The 23,742-nt window shown below is 37.7% G+C and overlaps 1 protein-coding gene across 1 annotated transcript in view; it reads right to left on the bottom strand.

Annotated features, from left to right (window-relative positions):
* Positions 1-15,807, bottom strand: part of CACNA2D3 (calcium voltage-gated channel auxiliary subunit alpha2delta 3) — a 479,329-nt gene extending 463,522 nt beyond the window's left edge. The window contains exons 1-2 of the mRNA XM_049826767.1: positions 15,236-15,807; positions 14,525-14,606 (exon numbers count right to left, since the gene is read on the bottom strand). Of these exons, the coding sequence (XP_049682724.1) occupies positions 14,525-14,606; positions 15,236-15,354 (201 nt within the window). The 5' untranslated portion in view covers positions 15,355-15,807. The remainder of the gene's footprint in view (positions 1-14,524; positions 14,607-15,235) is intronic.
* Positions 15,808-23,742: the final 7,935 nt, after the last annotated feature.

Below are 23,742 nucleotides of genomic sequence, written 5' to 3'. Positions count from 1 at the left end.
CATCCACGAATAATTCTATACACTAACACTTGAATTATTCCAACGCATAAGTATAGGTCCCAATCCCACATATAATGCCATTTTCTACCATCCTTTTTCATACAGAATTCCCCAGACATCTTGTAATGCTGAGGAAGTTCTACTGAACAAACATATATTTACATTAATAACATGCTCAAGGTGGACTGGACAGGATTAGTGCGAAGTTATGAATGTAGTTGAACTCTATTCCTATTACACTGGGGCTGTACAGAGTAAAGGACTTCAGCAGAGCAAACATCAAATTTTAAAAAAACGTTAAAGCTTTCACGTTTTAAGCATCTGGGAAGCCAAATACAAAAGTCAGAATTATGTCATTACTAATATTCAGTTTAATTTCAGATGCCTTTCCCAAATTAAAATTTACATTTCTTAGCATATAATTTCCTCTTAATTTTCATTCTTGGCAAAAGTTTTGAAATCATGTGATACTCATGCATTTCACAAATAGCAAACTTGACCTTCTGACTGTGGCTTATATATTTTTATTATGAAAATTCATTCAATAGATTCATCCAATAGATTTGTCAAAAATAGTCACCAGAACACAGATATTGACTGAATTTGTATTAAACAACAAAAAAAAAAAACAACCCCAACACTTCTCTTTAGTCATTATTCTTCTTTGCTCCCAGTGCATTCCATTCCTCTTCACCTTACTACCTTTACATCTCCCTCGTTCTCACCTTTAGCTGTTTTTAAACAGACTGCAGTAGCTCCCTGATACTGATTCCTCCCTGTAATTTCTACTGTCAGAAAGATGCTGTAAACTTGCCTCCCCTGCTATGACAGAAGATTTCCATTGAATTTTGCAGGCAAACCTGTCTCTCCACACCCCACCCCACCCCTGCCCTCTACTTCTTGAGCACACCATCCAAGGTACAACTAAGTATATTGGCTGTCACCAGGGAATTAACAACCTTCTTTTTCCAATAATGTTCACAACGTGTAAGGTGCACCAATAGATCCTAATGTATTTATTCTTCCTTTTAAAGGTTCAAACATCACAACATAAGGAAAAGATAATTATAAGAACAATGCTTGTATTTGCAAAACCTTCCTCCATTCTTATGTATTAAAGTGTTATTAAGCCATTACTCATTTTATTTCTACATATTTTTCTCCAGCTGACCAGATCCTCACTGCAGCATTATGATTACACCTGCTTAAGGCACTGAAAATATACATTGATGGTAAAAAAATCCAGAGGAAAAAAGCAATGGCTATAAACATGTGGGAGCACAGAGAAGGACGGTGAGAATGTGCACATAGAAAATAAATTTCTATGGTAATTGCAATACAGACAGAAATAATCAGCTACCCATAAAAGGATTAAGAAAATTGTTTGATTCCTATTTTAACTGTGTTTGACATTTATGAATTTGACTCTGTAATTAGTCTTATTGATTGGATCTCACCTGAAAGAAAATCAGAAAAGGTCCGACAAAAAAAAAAGGATCTAGACAACAAAAAAAAGCAGAACTGTAGTTATGCAAAAAATGGATACTAAGAAAGTATCACCAGGGTGGAAAAAAAAATGTAAAAGGGAAAGAAGAAAATGTTTCCAAAATTGAAAATTACTTTCTAATATCAGCATAGCATATCACTTTGCATTCAGAGCACAGGAAGAATTAATTCTTTGACAAGAAAGGGTTCAATTTCACTTGCCAGCACAGTGCCATATGGAGATTTATTGCCAACTACAGATACCAAATATCAACAGCAGAAATAAGAGGGTTTCTATCAATTTTGTAGTTTTTCAGGACTGTTACAGGAAGCCATTTATCTTTTCAGTAGTGAAAGAAGTTTTATTTAAAAAGTGTGTTAATGCTTTGTAGTTCTCAGAGATGATCCATTCCATGTACTTTGCTTTACTTCCATATCCATATGCTAATGCTGCTCTTCACCACCTGATCCTCTCCATATGCTAAACACTCTACAAAAAGCATTGCTCCTGATCCAAACAATTTCAAAGTTTAGAAATTTAAGGAAAAAGACAGTATTGCTAGGCTCATTTTACATGGAAAAGTTAGGCAAAGATGCCTCTGTTTGGGGAGTGGAGGTAAAAAAAAAAAATCCTGCTTGCAGTTTTAACTTTCCAATTCCAGGCTTCTGGCACTCTGGATGAAATCCTACTACCACCATATGCACCGGATTTGTATGTGTGATATTACAGGTTAAGTTAATATTATGCTTAAGGGCTTCACTGAATTTTGGCCACCAAGATTATGTGGCCTAAGGAGAACATCACAGACCTAGGATAAGCAGCCAGATATATCCGAATCTCAGTCTGCTGCCTTGATTTTAACATGAAAATTAAAATCTGAGTTGGTCAATGGAAATCCTCCAGTTTTCTTTCACATGTGCACCTCCCCACAGTGTTTTTCATGGAAAGTTCCATGGGGATGTCAAAACTCATCTCTACTTTTACTGCGAAATTGCGTTGCAGTTGGTAATGATAGGTGGAAGTCTGAAGTGTGAAGTGAGTACTCAAATATTACTCTTTTTGTATTGTGCCATCTATATCATCTTTCTTGTTGTACTTTGTTGAAGAAATGGCAGAAGATATTGTAAAAGACATGATGTGCGTAGGGGGTAATAAATCTGTTGGATGCAGATAGTCAATGGCTGCAAGTCATAACATAAAGCTTTACTCTTAGCCTCCTACCAGTTTTCATTATCAGTGAAAATTTCTATTAATGTAATACGATAGCATCATGTACAAACAGCTTGGCAGTCATACATTTTGCACAGCTGTCATAAAATGATAGTCATTTAGCTTCAAGGTAAAGCTGAAGTTTGAATATTCCTGCTTTTCATCTTTGAAGCTTTGTCACTTTAGAAGATAATTATCTAATTTTGTGACCAATAGTGTGTTCCCAACACATCAAATTTTCATACCTGTAGTATGTAGATCATTTTTTCTGCATCTTAAATTAGTGACTTAGATAGCTTGACATAAAATCTTGTGAGTATATTGAATAGCCAAACATTAAAATACGACCTAGAGGAACAATAGGAACACTATATGCTATGGCCCTGACCAAAGTTTTCATAATGCCTTCAAAACAGCATTTTCACAGTGCATTTATTTAACAGGCTAGAGATACTATGACTGCATAATTTTGACTCCTGCTTTTTAGGAAAGCAAGTAAAATCCTTGTTTGTGTATAAAAGCACAAAGAAGCTCCTTGCCAGCTACTGCAGCATAATTTAAAGCAAAACCAGACGATAAGACGTAAAACCTTCTACCAGCTGACATTATTTCTGTACAACACCAAGTTCACTTAAGATACTGTGGCTGATAAAGATAGTAAAAGAAAATGGCTGGTTGAGCAACTAGGAACTAAAGGATTTGTTTTAGCCCCAGATTAGAAGGGAAGTTCATTCCCGTGTTACCATGACAAGTTAAAATAAACTTCTCCCATTCATGCAATCAACTTAGAGGAAATTACTCTTGAGATTTTGTAATTATGAGAACGGTTACATACTCTTATTGTGAGAACAGGAGTGTCTGTGGAAAAAAGCCCACCTGAATATTAAACAGCAGTTTAAGAGCCTGTAATGTTAGTGCAAACTATTTTAAAAGAATAGGTCAGAAAAGAAAGTGTTGAGACTTGATGAAGCAACTAAAAGATGGTATAGTATTATCTATGACTTGGGCCTAAGAGAGGTCTGCCATGACAAAGTGTCATGCCTTTCAATACCTACAAGTAGGTTGTGGAGAAGATGAACCAAGGCTATTTATGGAAGTGCACAGTAGGAGTGACAGACAGCAGTCAAACTGAAATGGGAAGTTCCAGTTTAAGTAACTTTTCATCCAGGGTAGAGTCAAGCATTGAAACAAAAGAGGTTGTGGTATATCTGTCCCTGAAGGTTCTGAAGATCAGACTCAACAAAGCCCCAAGATATCTGCAATGATTTCAGCACTGACCTCGCTTTGAGCAGGAAGCTGAGTTAAAAGACCTTCTAAATCTTCTTCCAGAATGAATTATTCTACAATTCCAGAAACTGTTAAAAACACAGTTCCGTAGTGGAAGAGAGTAAGACAGCTGGACAGAGGGAGAAAATAAAGGGTTTTTCTAGAACCAGTTTTGCTGAGTCATTAGTGCCAAATACAAAAGTCTCAGTTATAAAAGTACAATTAGAATTTTTAAATTCACTATCACTGTATTCAGAAGAAGATTAATCAGAGGAGATCTACTTAACTTGCACATTATAAAGGAACAATGTTAATATATAATCTGCCACCTGCACAAAATTCAGGGAGACCCGTCAACTCCACATTTTGAGTACACCAAAGGAAAACATTTCATGAGGCTATAAGAAGCTCAGAAGTAATTTCTACCCTTTCCTAAAAACTAAGGGCAAATATTCAATATGGAAACTACTTGTCAGTCATACATACAAGCAAGCTAACTAATGAACAATCAACAGGATCGAAACATTAAGACCCGATATAGTGAATGAATTATACACACATACTTCCCACTTTATATACTCAATCTTATGATTGATTAGGTCACCATATTATCTGTTTTGTTAACAGACCAGAGAACAACATTTTTTTGCATCTTTTACTTCCTTAACGTGGGTGCTCTAAGATCTCATAATCTAGTTTTAATGATAAATAGTAATACCGAACTTTAAGTGCCTCCGGTACTGCAAACTGATTTATGCAAAATATTTGGCATCAGTCTCAGAAAAAAACCCCCACATTTCTTTCTAGAACATCTGCCCATTTTAAAACAGAAAGATTCAAATATAAGGTAAATAAGGAAGTTCAGAAAGCAAGGACAGGGAGAAAGACAACAATAAAACAACACACCAAACTATGGAAGGCAAAAGCAAAACACAGGAGTAGGAGCAAGCGCTCTGACAAAGAGAATGGCTCCTAATATTTTAGAAATTGTTTTGGCCACCTTAATGAAACGTATTGGTTTAACTCTTAACGGTTCTTTCAGGAATCTTGACAGACAGAACAAATCTCTAGAAACAACCACCTGGCAAACACTTTTCTGATTAAGAGTCATTGCCAGAATGTATATGCCTTGATGACTCTGTCCAACCAACTAAACAGGCTCTACCTAAATAACACAAAAAATTCACCGTAAGTAGTGCTTAGGAGAAAACCTTCTCAAGAGTAAGAAGAGTCAAGAAGAAACTTTACTAAATACCAACAATTGCCAATAGCAAAACACTAGAACATGTGGCAGATACACAAGGAATAAACCAGGAGTTTATATCCAATCATCCATTTCCTTCTCTCTCATTGGAACATCACACTGTCTTAACAAGCCCTAGTGAAGCTCTATTACCTCTGTACTTCATAGTTAGACTTAACATAAGAACATGTTGAGACATCTCGAAAAGCTAACCCGGATGAGTTCTTACCATGTGGTTGTTGGACCAAGTCAAATAGATGAAGACTACTTACAAGTTTAATCTGTTATATTTAATATATTTATCCTTCTATAGTAAAAAGCCATATACTTTAATAAGATCATTTGATTGTATGCTTATAAAGGGGAGGGGAAAAAAGTAAATATTTGGCCAACCTGGCCAACCCAAACAGCAATAATGACAGTGTTTTATAACCTGTTTCTGCTCTGAAAGTTGAAGGACTCCCCAGCCGTGTCTTAAGGAGATAAAGGCTCAAAGCTTAACAGTGCATAGATATAGATGCCAAAGAAGAAATACAATTACTTTCACTGCTTATAGTCCAAAATAAAAGGTTATGTAGCTCATCTTCCTAACATAAGGCCGTTCAATGAGATCTACATAACAGCAGGTAACCTGTTCTGAAAAGCCACCCTGCAAGAGTTCCTAGTCCAGCGTTTTCTCCCGGGGGGGGGGGAGGGGGGGGGAGACTTGTGATAGTAGGAAAACCTAATTGTGTTTAAAGACCAGCTCTTGTTCATCTACCATGGACACAGAGAACATATTTATTCTTCTTCCTGGTTTTCTGCATGTGAAGAATGTTGCCATATTTCCTTTCAAGTTTGTACTAGTTTTGCTCAGGCACAGCTTGGCCCATTGCACTAAATCACAGTCTAGTGAAGCAGACCTAGTTTTCTTCCTCTCTTCCCTCTCCCCTGCCCCATTTACATTTCTCCACACTTTCTTTCTTAATTCCTTGGTGCAAAAGGAAATACAGGTGGTTTTTTTCCTTTAGTTTGGGGTTTTCCACCCCTCCAGTTTTCTAGCTTAAGTGAAGGTTATTCTCTCTTTCACACTGTGTACCTGCCTGCATCAGACATTGAAAGGTTTTTTGGAATTCAGAACCGGTTTTCCCTCTCTGTCTATGCAACATAAGTATCTTACCTTTAAGAGTTTCTACAGTTTAGAACACTTGTAGCCTTATAAATATGGATTTGACATATGCTTTATCATACGCGAGGTTCCCAGTCAGTTCTCAGCTCTCTACAGCTATTAAAGACAGCCACATCAGCCATTTTACCAGGAAATATGGCAGAAACGGGGAACAGGTAAAATGTATCAGATCAGATGAATCTTTGAGGGTAAAACATTTCCTCATCCCCTCAGTATATTCACAATAGCCATAGATACCAGACGCAGCAAGAACACTTGGAGTTTGTGACTTCCTCTGCTGCTGACTTCTGTAAATCAGTGTCTTGACACATCCATAATCGGTTATGATGGGTGGAGTTGGGGGGAAAGGGGGAAAGAGAGTCAATAGAGAGGGAAAAAAAAAAAAAAAAGAGTCAATAGAGAGAGGAGAGAGAATAACCCTTGCTTGTAATAAGTGCAAAAGGAATCAGTGTGAAAAACAAGAGAAAACTAATTTGTGCTCCTAGCAAACAGGAAACCTCACATATAACAGGAAGCTAATGCAAGAGTTCAGTCCCTCTGAGGGCATCTATACAAGGTTATGTCTACTTACATAAATTAGTCTAGGAGCGGAAGCAACAATTCTGCTCATCTCTGCCTCCAAAACTCTTACCAAGGCAATCTGCTTTCTCATAGGATTTTGAGAGTCTTCTGAAAAACGTGCATTTTTTCTGTGTTAGAGATCTTCCAGTAAATAAACTTGAACCTCATGTGCATGAACTGAAAATCGTATTCCTATACAAAGCATCCAACAAACATATTATGCATTTCTGTCTTCCACTGCAGCAATCACCTTCACCTCCTCAACTGCCATCTCCTTCCTGAAAATTGCCTGGCACTGGGAGTTGGTCAGGCATTCCTATTTTGAAGATACATTTAAAAACACACACACACACACCCACCACCAACAGGCTTCTCCAAGATTTGAATCCAGAACATTTCAAACATACAGTTATGCACCTAACGATAAATTCACTTCTCCCTTCATTCTCAAAGAGCACCATTGATGAGATTACTTTATTTTACCTTTGTCTACCTAAACAAATTATTTTCTTCTAAACTTGACCTCTACCTACTGTCAACTCAAGTCTAGCTTGATAAAACAATCCAAGATGCTCTGGCTACTGCTAAGACCCTGCTAAAGACTGCATGAAGCCAACTCTCTTAGGCAGGAGGGCTTTATGACAGCTTAATTCCTGTGCTCTATATTCTACTGTCTACTATTATCTTCCCAGACTGAATTCAATACACTGGTTGTAACATCTGTACAGTCCTATGTGAACAAGTCTGTCTCTCGACCAATCACAATCTCCTCATGTCTTATATCATCGACCTCGGAAACAGTGTACTAGTTATCAACTATAAGATGGATAACTCCATCTGTAAAGTCCTAGGAGATCTGAGGGAAGAATATTTTCAGAAAGTACCTGTCCCTGGATTTCACCGCCTCTGGAAAGGCTTCGAAGACCCTTCCCAACTTCTCTCCAATTCTAATTTAAAAAAAAAAAAAAAAAAAAAAAAAAAAAAAAAAAAAAAAGAAAGTGTTTTTTACACAGACTTCCTTTTTAAATACAAGTCTTGCAACAATTTTGTTATTCATTCTAAGAAAGTACTTAAGCTTTACATGTGAACTGGGCAGATGATAAAAGGGTCACAAAAACTTTTAAAACTTTAAAAAAAGGGTCCGTGCACTTTTACAAAAACATTAGACATAGAAAAAGCAAAATGGAACTTAAGAAGAACATATTAATCAAAGTATTTCATGGAGACCTTTCAGTGAAGTTTCTACAGCAACCTAAAATACAGTCTATCCTATCAATATATAATTTGTGTTGTACAATGTGTAACCACTTATTATCAGCAACAAAAAATTGTACCCTACAGAACAGTAATGACATTTGAAAGTGTAGAGTATTGATTAGTAGTTGCTTAAAAGTGAATCACCGCTACAATGCAGCATCTATTCATGGCTCTACATACCTTCGCTGTCAAGATAATTTGCATGGAGACTGGCTCTTTTAACCTTGAAATGTAAGCATTTTCCAATACAGGATGTGAAAACAAACAACCATAAATGCATTAAGCAAGGGAATTAGTATTCATTTCCTTTCAAGATGCAATGTTTTCCAGTTGGATTGTCCATTCAATAATTTCCATATTAAAAGACATTATTGAAAGTGTAATGCACGTATCATAAACTTACTGAAGCCGTCTCATATTTCTATTACATACTAACAATAGAACATATGTACTTTCAATAATACAAGTAAGAGAATCGTGCTGTGCTTGCAAAACCCAGAAAGACACAGAAAATACTGCAAAATATAGACTGTTGATTGCAGAAGAGCATGAATTCACCATGGCTTAAAACAAGACATTCCTTTTAGTTAAAGAGAAATATAAAACATAATGATTGACATTCAGGCTGATTTAGACTGCATTTTAAAAACATTACCAACACCAAGAAATTAACGTAACATTCAAACAGGAGATGAGAGTAAGACCATAGATCATTCAAGATGCATTTCTAACTTCACTGAAGGCAAAGAAAATGTTCCAACACCTCCAGAGAAGACAGAACTTCGTTACAAGAAAGAAGGAAAACCTATTCTCTGTTACTGAGAGAGAGACCACACTACTGAAAGTTTGATAGCACTGTGACGTTTTCCTCTACAATTCAATACGCTACCTGAAAATTAGCATTGGATGCAGCAGGTTTTTCCACCTAATACGTTAGCAGCATATGAATGTGCTTGATTATTCTTTTTCTTGAACAAATTAAAATTAAAATAGCTATCCAAAAGAATTTACACTTTAATGTCTGCAGATAACGACGTTAAATACTTCAAACACACTGAAGTGCTCCATAACTAGTTTGGCATGGAAACTAACCTTGTGATTCATATAGCCCAAAGATCTGTAAGAATTAAAAGGGATGTAGGTTCAAGATCTGCAAGTTCCAAAACATCATTTGCATTAATCATCAGAATTAAAGTGATTTAAGATTCTCAGATGCATATTTCTTTTGTTTTCCAATGCTTGGTTTTAATTCAGTGCTAGGAGACACATTTTACATAATCCAGACTTCAGGAGCTTGAATTATAATGAATTAACTCTGAATAAAGCTTTTGGTAAGCTCTATATTATTTACCTGGCTAGTGGGGTTTGGGGTTTGGGTTCTGGGGGGTTGTTGGGTTGGTTTTGGTTGGTTGGTTTTCTTTTCGGTTGGTTGGGGGAACGTTGCTGTTCACTTGTGATGTTTGCGGGGGGGGTAGTGTTGGGTTTTTTAAAAATCAGGTATATGTCTAGAGGTTTTTTGACCATTTTTCTCCTATTTTTGATAGGAAAAAAAAACAGTATTATTTCTTCAGTTTTAAAATTTATCAGCTGGCAGTTTAAATTGGTATCTAAGAAGCCAGCCCATGTCTATCCTTTAAACTGCACATCTCAATCCTACTGACCCTTCCTTCAAAGGCTGCAGTGTCTTGAGCAGAGAAGAAACATCCTATAAAGACCAAAACCAACATAAGGCAGAATAAAAGAAACGCAATTAACATCAAGATGATTGGACTAAACTTCCCAAAGAATTTAAGTTGCTATTATACGATTTAAAACTAAAGATAGATGTACTGCATGAATCGGATACACCAGCTGAATGCTAATTGATCTAAATCACCCCATTACATTAGTTTTGCACTGACATTTCCATAGTTGTAAGAAACTAAAAAGATACAGCACCAAATCTAATCAGTAAGACAAAATGCAATTCTGAACCTTTAAAAACAGGAATGCTACACTGATTGAAAAATGTGCTTTGAGAAAAAACAATGATTTAAGAACTGCTAACACAATGAAAAATTAGTGGAAAGGAGTAGGCAGATGCAGACTACAGACTGTTTGAGACCAAGGCAGTCAGTGCTTACATAACAGTGAAGGCTCCGTTAGACGACTTACATAAGAAAAATCGGAGATAGCCTTAAACAAACTTGTCTCCATTAAGAAACCTTTATAGCAGAACCAATAAATAAAAGTTTCTTTTCAGTTAGAAACTGTTCCTACATTTGCAATAAAACAATATCGACTATTCAGGACCAAATTATGAATTATCAAAGCTCAGAATATATTAAAAAAAGCAGTCACTCCAACAGAAATCTGAGAAAGCATAGCCCACACTGTAGTTTTAGAGAATCAGAAACTTCATTGATATTAGAAAAGCTTTACTGTGTAAGAACTATTATTTTTAACATTAACAGAAGGCACGTTACCTGCATTTTTTGCTTCCATTTTATTACTACTATTATTTTGCAGCAGCATGGAATAGAAAACACATTATTAGCATGGACACTGTAATGTGAACAGTAGCTTTCCCCAAAGTCTGTTCCTCCAAAATTCTAATCGTAGCAGCGGAAATGAATATCTTCCCGGCACCTAACGCTCGCTTTGCAACCTATACTTAAAGCCTGGCTTTGCCAGTGGACTACATTCTCACATTTACTACAGTACTCACTAAACATAATCAGAGTGTTTAAAAAAAAAAGAAGTTTAAAGAAGTGTCAAGATTCAAATAAGGCAGATGTCTTTTGAAAGTTGGGGGGGGAATATAAGCACCTAAGACACAATTAAAATTTGAATCAATTCTTAAGCCCCAGCAGTATTTGCTAAGTAGGTGAAGAGTATGCATGTCTACAGCACCAAGCAGCTTCTTGTACGCTGCCAAATCTATATGACAACTGTAAAACCTCCATAAAACAGATAACTTCGGAATAATATTGTCCTATTTTCTTCTGTATGGTTTTCTGAACACTGAATGGTCTTCCTTCACTTTGAAAGCAAGTAGTAGAACATTAAAATGCTACATTTTTAAGCGCTAATTTTGCTTAAAAGCTCATCATCATTTTTCAAATTAGCTACTGAACTATTATTATTATTATTTTCTGAGCTGTTTGCAGTGTCTGTATTTCATCTAAAGTCAATTTTTGGAAAAATCACATATCCCATATACTCTTAGGAGGCATAACAACATACTTGGATAAGATTATTATAATGCAATAAAATAATAAAGCATCCTATTAAGATAAGGCAAGCAGTGGGGGTTTTAAAAAATAGATAGTTTCAAAAAAGTAACAAAAATATTCTCATGCATCTTTTTGAAACTCAAGAGGACAGCCATACTGGTTATTCATTTGATATTCACAGGACAGCAAGACTTAAGAATTGTAATAACTAAATCAATATTCACAGTTATAACCTGGCTTAATTTCGCTTTACTGAGTATCTTGCATAACTTCATTTGCTCAATGAAATTTTAGTATGGGTCAAATGGCTCTTAATGTGTAAAACATTTGGGCAGTAGAAACTGTCAATCACACTTTGATTTCAAACACATTCCTTTGAAAGTAGGGCTCACTATATATGCTAACAAAATGAATCAAGTAACCTTTACATTAATTTTTCATTTAGCAAGCCTTTATTAAACTAAATGGCACCACAAAGCAGTTGGTAACTGAGAAATCTATACTGCCCAGATACATTATTATACATACATTGTATATCTTCATTTGTGTAACAATGCTTAATTCATAATCAGAAAGCGTGGATCACTCCAGTAATATTAGGAGTTGCACTGCTTCTAAAAGTGGAATCTTGACTTTAAAAAGACCTCGACTCTGATCACCCAGAGCTCACAGTAAGTACCAAATGGATTCTTGATGCTTGGCTAGTGGGGAGGGAGGGGGGAGAAAAAAAGGCATTTGCATTTAGAGTCCTACTGTGCTATCACTTCCTTAATTGTTATGACAACTTCTGTCACTAACTTCGCATGTCGAAAATACTTGCAAATCTTGAAGTTTGGTATGTTTTTATTCACGTAAGCTTACAGAAGAAATACACTTTATAACAATACAAAAAGATACATGTTAAAGTCATCTGCCATGATCAACAGCAAGAAATAGCAAGCTTAAAAGGCCAGAGGCACTTGGAACTCTAAATAAAAATAAAAAGCACCAGAGGTTTCCTAAAAAAACTACTGTAACCAGAAGGGATAACGGGGGGGAAAGAAAAAAAAAAAAAAAGATGATGTGATAGAGGAACGAAAATGCTCTAAATACCTGTCAACTCTGCGTTTTGTCTTTCCTCTTTCATTCAATAATGAAATATCATAACAAAAGCAAGAAAAAAACCCAATAGCTTACAATGAATATATACAGTCCACCTTCAAAAACAGGAGCACAGATTTGTTAGTGAAATAGAAAGGATGCTGATGAAAAGGTAAAATGAATAGCTTCCAATTACCTACAATTATAACAACCAATAGGAAGAAATCTTGCTACTTCAGAGGGAAAAAATACATTACAGAAGGGATGACAGCAGTATCTACCATAAGGGAAAGAAGAATGATGCAGGATCTCATACTGATTCTTTGCGATTTTAGCATGATTTCAACACACAGGAAATTCTATATTTTTTGGACTACCTGTGTTTGGTACATTTTATTTTTAAATCCATTTTAGTGCAAAAATGGCTATGCATGGAACAGTTCCAAAGTTAAATAAAGGTACCTGTTTGTTATGGCCCAATAAAAAATTAAAGCCTTTTAATAATACTTGATTAGATACTAATCAAAATGGAAAGGCCCATCTGCTGTATAAATTTAAGGAGTTCATACAAAAATGTGATGATGTAAAACTACACAGACTTTAAACAATGTGAGCTAGAAGTATAATAAATACTGAATGTCCAGATTTTCAGATTAAAATAAAAGGTTGCCCAATATATTGAAGTGAAGCCATTTAATGGCCTTGAAAGGTAGTAAGAGACCTCAAATGTTTTTGTTCTTAATAGCTCTATATTTTAGCTTAGTGAAGTTCATGTTTTGCAGTCCTGGGTGTACAACACTGAAAAGAGAGATAGTGCTAAGGAACTCATATGCCTTTGATGATCATTAAGTCAGCTGCTTTCATTTTACATGGCTAGCACGGGCTTTATGTTTCAACTGCTACATGTACTGTCCGTTACATAATTTCACACATACACAAGCCTTTCAAAAGAAGTGCTATAAGCTCAAGGAATAATTTCCTTCACAATCAGACCAAAAATAAAAATAAATAAAACAAAAACCCCAAACCAAAAAAACCACGTTACTCAGAACTAAAAATCGCATCCACAAAACCAGCAGAAATTTAACACGTGGGTTGAATGAGCATCTCTATAGTCAGTGAATGTCTCTATGTTTTTCCATTTCCATATTGCATTTTGAGGATCACATATTAAATGCTGCAAAATCAGTCTTAAAGTCTTAACATATTCCTCTTAGTCTCTTATTACATTTTTTTCAGCAGCTGCTGTAAAAATAAATTGTCTACAATACAGAACTTTACTATAGGTTGCATATTTAAAGTAGAGTAAACACAGTCCTTGATATATACCTAATACTCAAATCCGCTTTCTCATTACCCTCCACCCCAATTATGCAGACTTATACCAATTTCTCAAGTTTTTGCAATACTTCACTAGCTTATTACCCAGCTGTGCAGCTGAGCAAGAAGATAACCACATTCATTCCTCTTATCTGTAATGATGTAATACATCCCAGCACTGGGTTGAGATGATTGGGGGAATAATGGGATTGTAAAAACTGCAGAGATGACAAACAACAGTGCAGCCGCCTTCTCCCGATACAGTGAATTGCGTACATACAGCACAGGGTGAAAATAATACAATATCTACTAATTCTGCTCCTTGAATGAAGTTAACATTTTTCATAAGAAGCAGCTGCTGTTTCTACACAGAAATATCAACACCACAACGCAGCAACCAGATTAAATATCCGCAATCTAGGCTAAAGCCTACACTTCAAGAAATAAAAGTGTTTGAGTTTACTTTCTGGTGATAACAACAAAAAAAAAAAAAAAAAAAAAAATCAAAAAAAAAATCAAACAGAAAAACGTCAGTTTAATCAAAGACTCTCCAGGTAGTGCAGTGCAATGCAAATGGTCATCAGGGACTAGTATACAATACAAAAATAGATGTTGGACCAAAGCATGTACAGCACTGCTTTCCTATTCATTTAGAAAATCAAATCTGCCTCCATTTTCTCTGTTAAAACCTTCCTTATTACAGCTGAAGAGATCCTTACCTTCTGCAGGAGCTGGGAACCTGAGTACTTGGCTGCAATAGATTTGATCTCTCCACCAAATGCTGAGGCCCAGAGCTTTACACTGAGAAGGAAAAAAAAAAAAAAAAAAAAAAAAGAGAAACAGGAAGAAATGTAATACACATGTCATAGCAAGCAACACAGACTGTAACAGCTTCAGCTGCACTCAGAAGGATCCTAGCAATTTTGCATTAAAGACATCACTAAGGAACCTAAGCTCAGCAAAAGATTAGTGAAGCTGTTCAAGTACAAGCACAAACTAGACGCTGTGCTAAGGTAAGGCCTCCGATATGAAACTACCCAACCTGCACTGTTTAAGTTTAGAGAATCAATGTGTACAGAAACACGCTTTGGCGCAACATAACGCGTATCCGTTGAAAAGAAAGAGGCAGATAAAATGGCAAAACAAATCTGAACGGTAAATTCTCACATCAGGAGTTAACAGCATCAACTTCAGTAAATACAAGCCCTTAAGTTAGGACTCTGCGGCCGCATACTCCACCAACACATGCTCTTAGAATAAAATCAAAGTAGCGCCGAGCGCATTAGAGACGACCGCTTTAAAGACAGCTGACAGAGGAGCAAAGGTGCCTTGAACAGTCAAGTATCTGCAATACAAAAAGGTAAGAACTTGAGCAGCCAAGTTCTCATCCTCGAGCACAGTCCTGAGAGCAATAGCACGAAAGCACTTACACAGACAAGGGGATCTGCTGCTCCGATCCAACCACATCCACTAAGGCTGTGTTAAAAGCTGTCCAGAAGATAAAGAAACACCCCCCAAAAGCCCGAAGAAGATTCAGGTTCTCTGGCATTGCGCCTCTCTGTGCCTGGAAAGATTTGGGGAAATTCAAGTAAAGCCGAATTCAGCAGCAGCGGGGTTTTTGCTTCTAAAGCCTCCGTCCCCAACCTTACCCCCTCCCCTAGAACGACACTGGAAGAAGTCACAGCTCCGTCCTCATCCCTCCAAAGAAGGACCCTTCTCTGTGCAGTGGCAGGAGAGGACCAGAAGCAAAGCTCTAAGGACCTGAAAACTATCGCGTCCCTGGTAACAGCAAAGCGTTTTCCAGCACTACTGCAGCCGCTCGCACGCAGTTCTTTACAACTCCGCAGTCAGCAGCGTGCTGGAGTTACTTCAGTGACCTACTGCCGCTCCGGAGTGCCCTTAGCAGCAAGAAAGCGGACTATCGATTCCAGCGAGGGAGGCTCTCTTCTTGCAATTACGGCTCACTTTGCAAACGGAAAGCTGCCTAGAGTTCTCCTCTCCCTCGCCGGCAACCTCGAGCCTCCATCCCAGACGGAGTCAGCCAACGCACTGGTTCAGCGGAGCAGGAGCAGCAGCCTTTTAACGGGATAGCGCGGAGACAGGAGGAGCCGGGCCAGAGGGAGGGTGCCCCTGTGTGCCAAAAGCAGAGAAAGTCTGGAGGAGCGGAAAGTGGGGCTGAGCCCTTCCAGGAAGGCGAGCGGGGCGCGCTGCACGTTCGCCGGGGGCTGAGCTAGGGAGGGCTCGGCAGGGGCGGAGGGGAGAGGGGGGTGAGGGGGGGGCCGCGCACACCCACCGGAGACCCGGCCAATTCAGGCAGGGCACCGCTGCGTGACAAGCATCTGTCACACGCCGCGGCGAGCCGAGGGATGGCCGGAGCTCAGCCCTTTGCGCCGGGAGCGCCCGGCGCCCCGGCCGCCGCGCCGCGCCGAGCGGGGCGCCGACGGACCCGCGGAGGAGAGCGGCGATCGCCGCCCAGGCGGCATCGCCGGCCGGCGGGCGGGAGCAGCGGGCTCCCGGAGCGAGCCCCGGGCTTGGGTCAGGCTCGCACGTTTAAGCGACTCATAGGCGGCACGTCCTTGTGCATAAAGGCACGCTTGCTGCTGCTGCTGCTGCTGCTGCCGCCGCCCACGCCTGAGCGCTGCGGCGAGTCGCTATCCGAGAGAGCGGCGCTAGCAAAGGCTTATGAATGAAAAGAAATGCAGCATAAGTAAATCAATGCGGGCCAACTGACTCGAGCCTATGCATAAATTATTCATTTATGCTCACGGAAGAATCCTCTTGATATGGCAAACACGGGATTGCAAGCTCCTCCACGGAGAGAGCAGCGTGGGGAGCGGGAGGGGATTGGTCCAGGTATTTTTCTTGCTGCCTTTTCAAATCTACCCTCCCTCCCGTCGCTTATGCTCTTCTCCCTCTGCTCGCTTCTCACCACCTTCTCCGCTAAAACGCACAGACTTAAAATAGCAATTGAACTTTCATGTAAATAAGTGTGGCAAGACCTGGAGATGATCTGAGCGTGGGCTGAGTCATCCTTGCATCATACAATATAGCTCCGCTGTCCGCTCCAGAATTCTAGTTTCTTCCCTCTGTGGCTAGAATTAACACCTCGAAACAGTCGCTCTCTGCCTTTGTATACTATTCCCGTCTTGTTATCCTGTTCTGTCTTGAAGCTAGACGTGTAGTACCTGTATTTTTCTCCCCCCCTCATTAACATTTCTAAGAGCACCGAACAGTTTGCTTTAAGCATCAAAACCTCCATTCAACGCACCTGGCTGATAAAAGCTTTCTGCCTTCTCAGAAGAAACCAGAAGTTTAAAGGTAGAAAGAGTACCTTAGGGAAACTGTGCAGAGCAGAGCGGCGTGGCACGCTGCAACTTCCACCACCCGCTGGCCACCCCCACCAGGAACAGCAAATAGATCATATTTCTGTCCGTACCTTCATAGGAAGGCAATAATGAAAGTTTTGTTGAGAGAGACACTTCTTTTGCGTGTTAATCGACCTTTTTGAAAGTCCTGTTATCTGTGCCGTTACTGTGGATTTTCTAAGCAGTGTTTTAAATATGCTGCCATGTCACCAGGTGTTCAGCCTACCTACAGGCAGAAACATAAAAATGCACATGGCTGACTAACCGTATATAATGAATTATGGGCCCCTTTGAACATATTATGTAAACAATAGTATTTTTTTTTCAAAACTAGGAATGAAGCAGGAATGGTAGACCGCCTCGCTACTTGTGCTGTTTAGCTTTTTTACATGCTGAACAATCTCAGGAAGGAAATTCATAAGGCTAATTTTGTGGGACTCAGACTTCGGTTTTACATTAACATAGATCCTTATCTGCTTCAAGACAACACAAAGCACTAGCGACACGTAACAGCTTCATTCTTCAAACAATTACTGGGAGCCCTAGAAACTTTTTGAAAGCACATACAATGTGCCTGTGTTAAACAGTCCTGAGAAATTTAATATGTATTAAAAGCGTCAATAATTATTGGCAAAAAAGATGATAAAATCACTTGTCAAACCTTGACTTTATTTATATTTATTATACATTCAATACCTTATCAGATCTACAATTTATGCATTTGGCATGTATATAACAGGACACACATTTGTTTAATATAGAAATCCTATTTCATTATCGCTAGTCTCAGAAAACAAGATTTGCTTGAAAAAGAAATTTATACATGACAGTACAAGCATGGCCACCTCCCTCTGTCTTAACAAACATTTGTATGCATTATACCATAGAGTGCGCACAGCATCTTTCATTAATGCACACTGGTTATGTTCATGCAGTTATTTAGTTCCTCTCAATGATTCAGTGCGTGGAAAGCAAACCTATACTGTAACAGTGGTCTAACGCATACAAACCATACATATCAACCACTAGAAGTGACAACACTTTCTGTCAAGCTATTGTATCGTGGCCTGACCACTACCGACTATTCCTGGTACACAGATCACTGCGGTCAAGACACCAGGTTCAAAACCAATGTTACTGTTTCCCCCATGTTGTCCTCGTGAGGAAGATGCAGAAACTTTCCTAAGTGGGTTTGCACAAGAACCAAGGAAAATAAATAGAAAAAAAAAAAAAGAGGCAAGTTCTGCCAAAAGGTTTGACTCCTTTAAACTGGGGGTATAGCTGCACGCTTCATTATTTGGTGCAGCCTTATGACATCCTGGACCAAAGTCAGAAGAAAGCTAAGTTTCAAAGAAGCATAGTAATTAATTTCTATTTTGGAAGTAATGCGGCATTTCTATCACGTCGTGATGCTGTTATAGGTAACTGCCAAATCTGGAAGAATCCTTAACGCTGGTCCCACAAGAAAAAAGTATGTACAGATAACTGATCAGAGAAGGAAAATGTTTACGCACTTAGCAAATTTATGTTCTAAAACCAAAGTGCATCTTAGCAGTAAGTGCAGGTAAGTTACTTACATGCCAGTAGTCTCAAGAAGCAGAGCTCCCCATACAAGTGTATTAAGTTGGATCGCCCTGCCCCTGGCCCCCCATTTTTAAAGGACAAAAATGGCATCTAACCTCCTGCTGTGTCTTTGATGATCAAGTACAATGGCACATTTTGGTATCTCACAGAAAATGAAAGCAGCTGTTTTCCCCATGAAAGCAGAAATGAAATTTGGACATGTGAATCATCAAGTGTGGTAATAGAAAGTCACAGGCACAGTCAGAGAAAGTTGATGTATCCCCAAAGCTTTTGCAGTGGACTACATTCAGGAAAATAACTGAGGGAAAAACAAAGCAAAACAAAGCAACCACCACCACCCCCACCACCACCCCCCCCCAAAAAAAAAAAGGAAAAAAAAACCAAACAAAAAACCCCAAGTCAAGGGCAAAAGGTAATGTGAGATTTGACACAAAGGCTGAAGCACAGAACACAGATTAAGGGAAGTCCTGTACATAAATACATATAGTAACTCTACCTGACAAATCAATCCCATTGTTCTTTCCTTTACCTCCAGATGTATTTACACTTATATAAAAGGGTGCAGTAGTAACAGGGTCACATTTGCATCATCAGAACCTACTTTGAGGTGTTCTGATCAGACACGTATCAAGCCCTAATTAAAAAAAAAAAAAAAAAAAAAAAAAAAAATCAATCGAGAGGCATAGAGAAGAGAACATATGGTGCAGGGGAGAAGAGTAGGAGGAAATGTTATAATTAACACAAATGTTTATTGTATTTCTTTTTTCAGATGCTTATCTACAATGAGTTCTAAACAGAGAGGAATAAATGCAGAAGGCTAAAATGCTAAAAGCCTTGCTGAAGATGCAAGCCACCTCCACTGGAAGTTAATTAAATAAAAGGAAATACGTCAGATTGTCTGTATTCCACACAGATTAGAAGATTCAGATACTGCAAAAATAGACAAGTCCTAACTACACTGCATGATGTGGCATTAATACTTCCTTTGTAGTATATTCCTCAACAATTCTAAATACTGGGATTATAACACTCAGATGTGTTCTCCACAGTGCTTTTTTTGTTTGTTTGATTCAAGAGATTAAAATGTCCCTTCTCCCCCTTTTCCTTTCTCTGAAATACTTCTCTTAAAAAGTGATCCCTTAAATAAAGGCAGTGGGAGGGGAAAAAAGGGAGGAAGTGAAGGGATATAGCCACCTCCTGCAATAAACAATTTAATATAATGTCCTGTACTGAAAATCCTTCCAGCCTTTAACAACTGTATGCAACTTTTCCCTTACTTCTCTGTAAGTATAATGTTTCACAGAAACTTACACATGGAAAATGAAAACAGGAGAAGTAGAGGGATAACAAAAGTCATCTCAGCTCCACAAAGCACTTTGAGATTGTCAGATGAAAGGCAAAATCTGAATGTTTAGGATTTATTATTTGGAAACAACCCAATGGTGGAAGGATTCATCAAGTACTGTTTACATGCTATGAGAACACAGGTTTACTTGTTTCAAAGTGAGCTGTACATCTGAGAAAGAGCAAGAGACTGCACATTAGACCTGTTCTGTAGGGACTTAACATACGTACATGTATTCCTAGCATTTTATGAAGGTCCCATGTGTATAAATCTAAGTGTTTCAATGGTATGGGAATGCCTAGTTATTGACCGATTCCAACCCACTTACAACAAAGATTGAGGTCAAGTAACATTACTCCCTGGATTAAACGAACACAATTTCATATAATGGGCACGAGCTAGTGACTTGTAGAAATAAAAATACTGCAAAAATTCTAAACCATGGCAGTATTTTGTATGCAACTTTATAATGTTATCATCTTGTTTGTATATACTGTTCAGGTCAAATCAATCACCAATATTTTAGCTCATGAGAATATTAAGGGTATATGCAACCTATGTTTACATATACTCAAAATCAGTTACATAAGAATAAACACAATCTCTAAGGATTTTAAAAAAATACTAATATACACTCACAATTAATATGTTGCAAGTACAGCATTTTAGGTTACTGTCACGTTATCTTTAGCACACTTCAACACCAAATAAACCTCACAGTTTGCCATAAAACCCCAAGGAACACATGGTTAATTTAGCTTCTACAAAGCCTATGTTCAGCTGGCTTTAGCATCTCCACAAGGAGTTAAAATGTAAAAGAGCAAAGCATTATCACATCCCAGCCTATGAGAGCTCAACACTGCATGGTAAGCTAGAATGCTTTAAGCTAATGATGTTTATAGCTAACCAAATCCAATTTCAGCAGTCCACTGTAGCTCTGGTCTGTTAGTGCCATTTTACATAAGCTTCATTTATTTTGAATTTTCAACTATTAAGACAAAGTCCACATTTGGTTTCTTTTGAGTGTCATGCTAGGAAATGAATTCTTCTCTAAGCAAATAAATTACATTTTTACTCCCAAGGCTAGTGCTAGGTTGTAAATGTTAATGCTTTCAATGCATTCAAAATACCCGAAAACCAAAGATAGGACTTAAAAATGAGAAACTGTAATTGAGAGCTCTAACATAACAGACAGAATACTATAGAAACAAACAAACCTAGAATTTTTTCCTCTGATGATACAAATGATGACTAAAGGTCACAATATATTTAAGTGCTAATCTATTACTGTCTACACACTAGAATGAAAAACCTAGTCTCATCTATAATGGCCTGTGAATGTTGACCCAAACCTTGCAAATTCCTCAGAGCCACTTTAAGGGACCCTTGTCAAAGCCCAAAATAGACTTGAAAGGTTAGGAAAAGCATTGCTTTTACTTCAGATCTTGGCAGGATTAGCGACACAAACACTGGGTACCAAAAAAGATGTATTCAAGGCAGGAGAAAGAGGGGAAGTGGTACTGAGCAGACTCTTTCGAAGGAGTGCTCCTTCTGCATCGACAGATGACCCATTGCCATCAGTGAGGTTAAGTTTGCAACCACTCAACTGAAAGCAGCCTGCAAATTTTAGACTAACATTTAATTATTTTCAAAATACTGTCCTTATTGCAGAGTTGAAAATATAACATAATTTTTGATCCAAGAAACAGTGCAGTAATTATGTAAAGCCATTAGGTACTTCAGAGGCCTGTAATTCTGTCACTCTCTAATTAATTCCTGCATCACAAGTATGAGTTTTGAGGTGGAAATGTGACTTTTCTGAAGTCTTGAATATCAGATCGAGAAATTGGTAGTTTAGTCAACACAGTGCTGCTTCTGAAATGTTACAGAAAATTAATTTTGTATAATTCTGTGGCAGCAGCTGCTAACCTGTGATCTATTTCTGCTCTATCAAGGCGAGCCTTGTTTATTTATCATGAACATTGACTGATCCTGAAAATCAAACGTTATCTCAAAAGGCTATTGGAAATAGCATATATTATAAAGCACGCACATTATGGTAATGAAGTCCAGCAACTTGTTACATTAAAAAAAATATACATCAACTAAGAAAAAGTCCTGAACAGTAAGGATATTAGACCATCTTAAATATCTGATCACAACTGCAGAGTAAAACCACCAAGAACTATCAAAAGACAAACAGGTTTCAATAAAGAGTGTAGGCAATTCGTTAATTGTCTTAAGGTCACAATAGGAACCTGATAACATCTATTAAAGACTTACTGCTTTATGCAAATCAAGTTTCACTTCTTCAGCAGTTACTCTTAATTTGGGCAAGAATCAAATTTAAGATTGCATTTTTTTTTTTCCACCAATGGAAGTGGCTACTTGTTCTAGTGAACATTAGTCAAAACCTTGTTGCCTGTAAGCAGATGAAACAATTTATTATTAGGGCACTCCTATAATAGCGCAAGTCAGTGGAAAAAGTGGACTTAGGCATAATGAATAATTCTGGCATCAAACACAATAATACCTTATCACAGAAAAAAATACAAGGGCTGGGGCTTCAAATTCTGACTTGTATATAGTAGTCCAATTCTACTTCCATTTTGATAATATAGCTTGACATTATATACCATGGAAAGCTCAGGCTTCTCCTGCTGAAGAATAGCAGATTTATTAGATTGTTGTGGGGTTTTTTTTAAATACATTAAAGCATGATTATGCTTAAAAGATGCAAAGTAAAAGCAAAATTTATATCCATAAATATACTAATAAGTGTTAGGTAAAATATTTGCCAGAGCATGCATTTCTATTTTACAGGCTGTTAATCCATCATAGTGTCACTAGCATTGCAAGAGACACACTCAGACTGCTATGCTCATTACTTTTTAATGTATCACTCCATTTTAAACAATAAGACTAACAAGTACAGGCCATAATATAGCTATCCTTCCTATGACTTAAAAAAAAAAAAAAAAAAAAACAAACAAAAACAAAACACCAAAACACCAAAACAAAGAAACAAACAAAAAAAAACCTCCCACAAATACTAGTTTACACTATGATTCTACTTATAAGCAACCAATATTAAATAGTCTGTAGAAAATATAGAAAAAGCAGCAAAATTCTGACTTGTTATTATCAGTTATCTCACCCCAATTTTTTGTGAGGGTTTTCTGGTACCATGAAAACACTTGCTTAATCTTCAATTTATTAATAAAATGGGAACTAATACACTAAATTTAGATAATGGATCCCATACGATATTTGATCAAAGGCCATTGATACCACCCCATAACCCAAAGGTAAATTTTTTTTAATAAATAATACATGCCATTTATCAAGGACCTCTCAAATAAGCATTAAAAAAAGGTTTGTGCAGCTCTCAGCCCTCCATCTCTCAGACATTACTAGAAATAACTGTCTCCATTTTAATGGAGGATGAACTCCTTAAATTTTCCCCAAACTGGTGTTTTTGGAATTAGCTGAGGGCTGCTGGAAAAAAGCAACATGACATCTTGTCAATGTTTCACAGAGAAGCTTAAGAGAGATATCAGACCCCCAAGAGTTTCTCCTGAGCATTATTCAACCTGATACATAATTTGGCACTTGAGAACTAAGGCTCCCTATTTTTCCTCCA

The sequence above is a fragment of the Accipiter gentilis genome, chromosome 23, assembly GCF_929443795.1.
Source record: "Accipiter gentilis chromosome 23, bAccGen1.1, whole genome shotgun sequence".
Taxonomy (NCBI): Eukaryota; Metazoa; Chordata; class Aves; order Accipitriformes; family Accipitridae; genus Astur; species Astur gentilis.
The sequence above is the reverse complement of the archived record's forward strand: the minus strand, read 5'-3'. Positions and strand labels throughout refer to the sequence as shown.